Here is a 6155-nt window from a genome sequence, read left to right as displayed (position 1 = left end):
AAACAACTCTTTTTTACAAGCATGTGTATTATAGCAAAACAACATAAAAGTCTCGTGATGATAACCATTTCTTTTCAGTAATATGAACAAACGAATGTAAAAGCAGAAGTTTTTACATTGGTGTCGTGTTTCATACACCTCGTGCCCGGTTACGAGTTACGTATGCAACTTTACCTAAACTTATCACACTATCACCCACGAAGTAACATACACGGTAACTCGTAAGCTGGCGCGAGGTGTATAAACACCCGTTTTATAACGACTGTCGTTTTTTGGCCACGCGAGGATAAATTAAGTTACATTTATTCACTCACACTAATACTCCGTTTCATTTTCTTTAAAAATTATGCTATTGTAGCGACGATGCTTATTGCTCGTTGTATATATTGTAATGATTCAGTTTTATGTTATTTTCCCACAACATAAATAACAGTGAAAAGTATCTGTTTATTAACTAATATTAAATAGTGCTTAATGCGAACACAGTAAGAGCTAAAATTGGTATTGGAATGTTGTTAAATATCATGGCAGGAAAAGACCATTCCTACTGGTAAATGGTCTGTTAAAGTTGCCAAACCAGTGAAAAACTTGAAATCTTTGATGTCCTGAAAGGAAAAACATTGCAAAATGGTAAAAGTAAGTCAATGTTTTCATTTTCTTTTATCGTCCAATTTGGTAGTAGACAAACAGCATAGAATATATTACTGTAGACTTGAGACTAATAAATGAATGTAAAGACAGTTAAGACAACCCATTAGGGACCATTGGGTTAAAGCAATTACAGTCTTTCCCAAATTGTTAATTTGAAACACGACTAGCAAATATGGGATATTATGTGCTAACGGTACACACCTTACCCTACAGTACTATATATTAAAATTACACTTAAATATCCAGTTCAAATATTTTTATCTTTTGTATATAAATTATTCAAATAAAAACACATACCGTATTAATATTAGGGCATTCTTCATATAAAATATAATCAATTTTCCTTTTTCCGTCTTGTGGTTTTTGTAAGCTGTTTTTAGTTGGTGTGGTTGACGCAACATATCTACAACGCTCTAACTCAGATACCAACATTCTATATGTAAGGGAAATTTAATTACAAATTACAATAAAGGGTCTATAAAATATTGTATAAAACTTAACGACAGTCGTTATAACACGGGTGTTCTGTTTCATACACCTTGTACCCGCTTACCACATACCACAGTTACCACATATGTTACTTTCTAGTATATAAGATAATTTAAATAAAATAATGCTAAACAATATTGTATATGAGTTATGATAAATAAGAATTGTTTTATATCTGTGTGGCAAGGCAATGATAGTTGTTTTAACATGGTTGTTCTGTTTCATAAACTTTGTGTATGTTACTTTGTGGGTGATTATTTAAATTTTTTCTTTTTATTTATGGCTGACAATTTGTACAACCAATTTGTGACCACTGAGTTGGAAAAAAAGTCTCTTGCCCAAGGAAATGTACGCCCACAATGGTAGCAGCAACAAGCCTCGAACCCATAACCTCTAGGTTACAGTCAGCGCACATACTAATTATCACTGTACCATATCTAGTTATTTCTGCCATACACACCTTTGTAAACCACGTGGAGTTTTAACTCTGTCTTCGTGCATACGAGTTTGGTTTAACTCAGTTCCAACAACCCAACTGTGTTGTCCCCCACTTTGTTCATCAATGCATGGGTCTCTGTAAGAAAAAAAATAAACACAAAAATTTAAAAATAACTGAACATACTGAATCTTAAAAAGAATTTAACTGTAAACATTTAAAAATGAATTTTTTGAATCTTGATAAAAAGGAAAGTTTTCTTCTTAATTTCCAAAAAAGTAGCAACTTTAAAAAACAATTCCAGAATTCATAATTCTTGTAAAAAAGAGGTTCTTAAACTTTCAAGACATGTCTTTGCCGTTAACTGTCTTGCCCAATGACACATACGTCCACAATAGTAGCGGCGACAAGCCTACAACCCCTTAAGATATCAAATTTATTGAAAACTGTTTTATCTTACATGAATTGTTGGAGAAACTGACATCTTTGTTCATTTAAATCGTAGTAACTTGCTTTGTCAAAGTTGAAGTCTCCAGTTATAACATTAAACAGAACTTTTTCTGATGTATTACCATCTCGAGTTGCTGAACTAGAAGTTAAAATGAAATTTAAACACAAGTTTTCGATTGGCACTGTTTTTCTCTCGCTCGGCGGGGTAAAGACAGTCGTTATGACACGGGTGCGCTGTTCCCCACGGCCACACCTCGTGCCCGCTTATATGTTACCACGTACGTATGTAACTTATATAACCTCTTATTGCTGGTTTTACTCTTACTTTAACTTAAATTCTTCCATCCAGGAATAAATACTGTCGAGTTGTTTGCAACGAACAGTAGAGGCATGAGAGTGGGACCAAGCTTGAAGGTGAGTGGTTGCTAGGTAACCAACAAGATCATGACCCCTGTCATCTTTACCAAGGAAAACCTAAAAAATCACAGAAAATCAAAATATTGTTCCGTGAAGTACTTAGTTAGTGTTAGTGTACATTAAAACTGGGTAAAAGTATGTGTTTACCACAGCAGTTTTACACATTGAAAAAAGTTTTACATTGTTGTCAAGTGTCTATACAAAAAAGCACAGCCAAAATATTTTTCCAAATGACATATTATTGTTAAAAAATTGAACGATTTCATTATTTACATATAAATCAAAGTGTTTTTTTTATCATTTAGAGCATTAGGTTACCTTTGTCATTAAGAGACCTTTGCAAGCTAATTTATCATCATTGTGGCCATCTGGGTATGGCTTGAATGAAATATCAATGAAGGGGTGCAAGCTGGCTATACATAAACCACTGCCAAGTAATGTCATTCGACAATTATGTAGAGGTTGGGAAACGTCGTATATTATATAAGGGTACCTGTGGAAAACAAGGTATTTAGGAAATTTTGGGGTTATAATTATGAATGAATGAAACTTATTTATGCTCGCATGGTGGGGCAAGGACGGTCGTTATAACAGTGGTGTTCTGTTTCATACACTTTGTGCTCGCTTAGAAGTTGCAACATATGTTACTTATTTATCCTCGCGTGGCTGGGCAACGACAGTCGATGATTCACGAAAAACATATTGTGAGTAACTGTAGTCATAGTAATTTAACAACGCTGTGCGAAGGCGGGCCAATTATGACATATTACAATTGTGACATCATAATACTTTGGTGTGATTATCAAGTAAGATATACAAGCTGTTTTAAAACAGTCATTTGTGTTAATTTGAATACAGAGGCAGCTTCAATGCTATAATTTTGTAAGTATGCATCGCCTACTCATACTTTGCACCCATAAGAGCAACTATGATTAAAAAAAAAACTTGGAAATTGGGAATTACATTATAATTTGCAAAAACATTTAACTAACCCAATGGAATAAAAACAACATGCTATAAGCAAGCACCTATGATATACAGGCCATATTTTTATCTCTTACTTTCTTTTCAGGCCCTGAATAAGTTGGTTAGTAGATCTTCCGTCAAAAACTTCTTGCAAACAAAGGAAATCAGCAATAAACGAGAAATTTTCGGACACTGTCCGTTCTTTGCTTGTTATGCTCCACTGAGCTGATGTAATGCTTCGAGAATCAATATTTTCACCCGCTGTATAGCATGTATTTCAATTAGTAGTGGGATAAGTAGGGGATATAATCAGATTAGATACTGGTGTAGTGGTTTTACCAATTGACATTATAGGCAAAATATAGATGATTTCTCCTACTGAGTACACTATGATTTTTGTCTGTTACATTATGAATATTTCCGAAGCTTTTTACAGATATGAGAATTTCCAAATTTTTTTACAGATTTGAACGTACCTATAGGTTCGTATTCTCTTCCACCAGTGCTAACTGACTCGGTACTTAAAGTAGCAACTAAAAAATCTGTCTCAGTAGGTTTTGACACCCCTTCCCCAACCCCTTGGTTTACTTTAGCTCTCGGAACTGGCTCTCCGCAGAAAAAAGCCGCCATTTTTTTGCCCCTTGTCACCGAGTTAGTCAAGTTATTAATATGAGCAATAAACTCAGGCATCAAACACAGGTTAGCCGACATAACACTGAAAGTTTGGGCGCCTCTTGCTGACTGAGGGGCAGAAGTAATGCTGGACACACTAGGGGAAAGACGGTTGGATAGAAAAACACGTTCGTATTTCCCAGATGATGAACTCTCCCTAAACATAAAAAGTTTGTAAGTACAAGCAGTAATATAGGTACTGATGCTGTCAGGCATATCATATATTAAAAATTTATATATTGTTTTCAAATGTTTTGTAAATCAGCTGTATTTATCTGCCTACCAACGCTTTGATCTCCTATAGAGATCTGTTGAGTCCCATTCACCCTAATGAAGATATAGACCTGTATAGGGGGTCGAAATGTGGGTGCTCAAATAAATACCCAAGTGCAAATGTGGAATATCTGCTTCACTGCTTGCATGTATATACACATACCAGCAGGGTCAAAACTGTTTTAATCTTAACAATGGAGTGCTAAGTATATAATTCCAACCCATGTTTTAAAATTAATTGAAAAATCACCCTATGTACTCCTAAAGTTACACCTATACATACTACAACCACATTTGGTAGAAAATAAACAATGGACACACCCCTTGGAATCAAACTTACTTCTCAGTGTGTGGAGATATATAGGAAAAAGATCGTGGTCTGAACCATTGCAGAGGAAACCATATAATAAACGCAAAGATAGCAATTGGGGTTAGGCAGAGCAGAACAATCAATAATAGGAAAGCCTGTACATCAAATATTTATGGGTTAATTTAATCAGCTGCATGGTACTTACAGCGAAAAAGTTTAACTGCATGTTCAGTGTGTATTGCGAAACGCTAATAATAAAAGAACCTTTCCTATTAGAGCTGTGTCTGATCACTATATGTCAAGTTAAGGTGCTAATTTAAACAGCTACACACATGCAAACGTTTAACATGCACTTGGATTATTTAAATTACCTAACCAAATAGACAGTTCATAATTTTGCTGTTTTAAGACTATGTATGGACATGCTACCTAATGATATTACACATTCAATTTTGTTTATAAATTTTTCGTAAAAATACAAAACAAAACTAGGCTACTGAATATAAAAATCAGTTCTAAATCTTAGGTCTTTTAAAAAGGGCTTCAACCATATAGAAAATAGACGGTAAAAATACTCACTTTTATACAGAAGCTTAAAATACTTCCTCTCGAGGTCTCAGATGTTCGTATAAACATGGCAAGTAACCGGTCGAGAATGTGGGACCAAGGTGTTAGGCATACGGTAGATATCTTATATAAACACTGGACAATAAAGTTCGATGAGGTGTATGGACCTCCTGGCATTAGATGGGGTTTTGTTGTGGAGTCAGCCATGTATGCACTGGTTTCTGTAATACAAGAATGAATGAATGTAACTTGAATGTATGTAATGGGAATTAATGTATATTGCTTTATCCATGCGGTGGCCAATGACAGTCGTTAACACTGATGTTTTGTTTCATTCTTAACTTATTATATTGGCAATAAGTTACACTGTCTAACATTTTCTTAATAACATAATTTTAAGTATCTTTACGAACAACAACGAAGAAAATGCATAATCTAAAATTATATTTAAAAAAAAGTTTTAATTATAATTTGAGTATTTCTGAAATACTAAACCTAAAAAATTATAAAATACACACTATAGTACCTTTAAAAAACTAAATTTCAACTAAACTAGTAAACAAAATACCTGCTTCGTTCGTTTCGCTCATTTTGTGTATATGTGTTGTTCTTTTGCGAGTTGTTTTGGTTAGATCCATATTTCGAATAACGAATTACGAAAAATACATTGCGTTCTGGAAACTTTTAGACTCTTTTAGGAAGCCCGAGCGACCAGAACTTAAACTTTTGTATTGTGTTTCAAACTGTTTTGTAACTGTTGTTACGACAGACAAACGAACAAAAAAACAGCTGATTGAATCGGCGCAAGCGGCAGTTTTGTCCGCATTAAAAAGGGAAGATCCTAAAAATCTGTGGCCCCTAAATAAATACGAAAAGCTATCTAAAAATGTATCTAATTCTTGGATAACATTTATTTGTTGTAAA

The 6155-nt window shown here is 34.2% G+C and overlaps 1 protein-coding gene across 1 annotated transcript; it reads right to left on the bottom strand.

The window, feature by feature from the left end:
- Positions 1-427: 427 nt before the first annotated feature.
- Positions 428-6050, bottom strand: LOC100185767 (sphingomyelin phosphodiesterase 5). Its single transcript, XM_002128119.4, has 11 exons — positions 5800-6050; positions 5244-5452; positions 4695-4819; positions 3886-4238; positions 3505-3670; positions 2762-2936; positions 2352-2500; positions 2037-2165; positions 1601-1714; positions 949-1084; positions 428-605 (listed from the first exon to the last, which is right to left on the bottom strand). The coding sequence occupies exons 1-11, from the start codon at positions 5867-5869 to the stop codon at positions 516-518; spliced, it is 1716 nt and encodes a 571-aa protein (XP_002128155.1). The 5' UTR covers positions 5870-6050; the 3' UTR covers positions 428-515.
- Between the last annotated feature and the right edge of the window lie 105 nt (positions 6051-6155).

Source organism: Ciona intestinalis, unplaced genomic scaffold, assembly GCF_000224145.3.
Source record: "Ciona intestinalis unplaced genomic scaffold, KH HT000070.2, whole genome shotgun sequence".
Taxonomy (NCBI): domain Eukaryota; kingdom Metazoa; phylum Chordata; class Ascidiacea; order Phlebobranchia; family Cionidae; genus Ciona; species Ciona intestinalis.
This window is presented reverse-complemented; position numbering and strand designations above follow the sequence as displayed.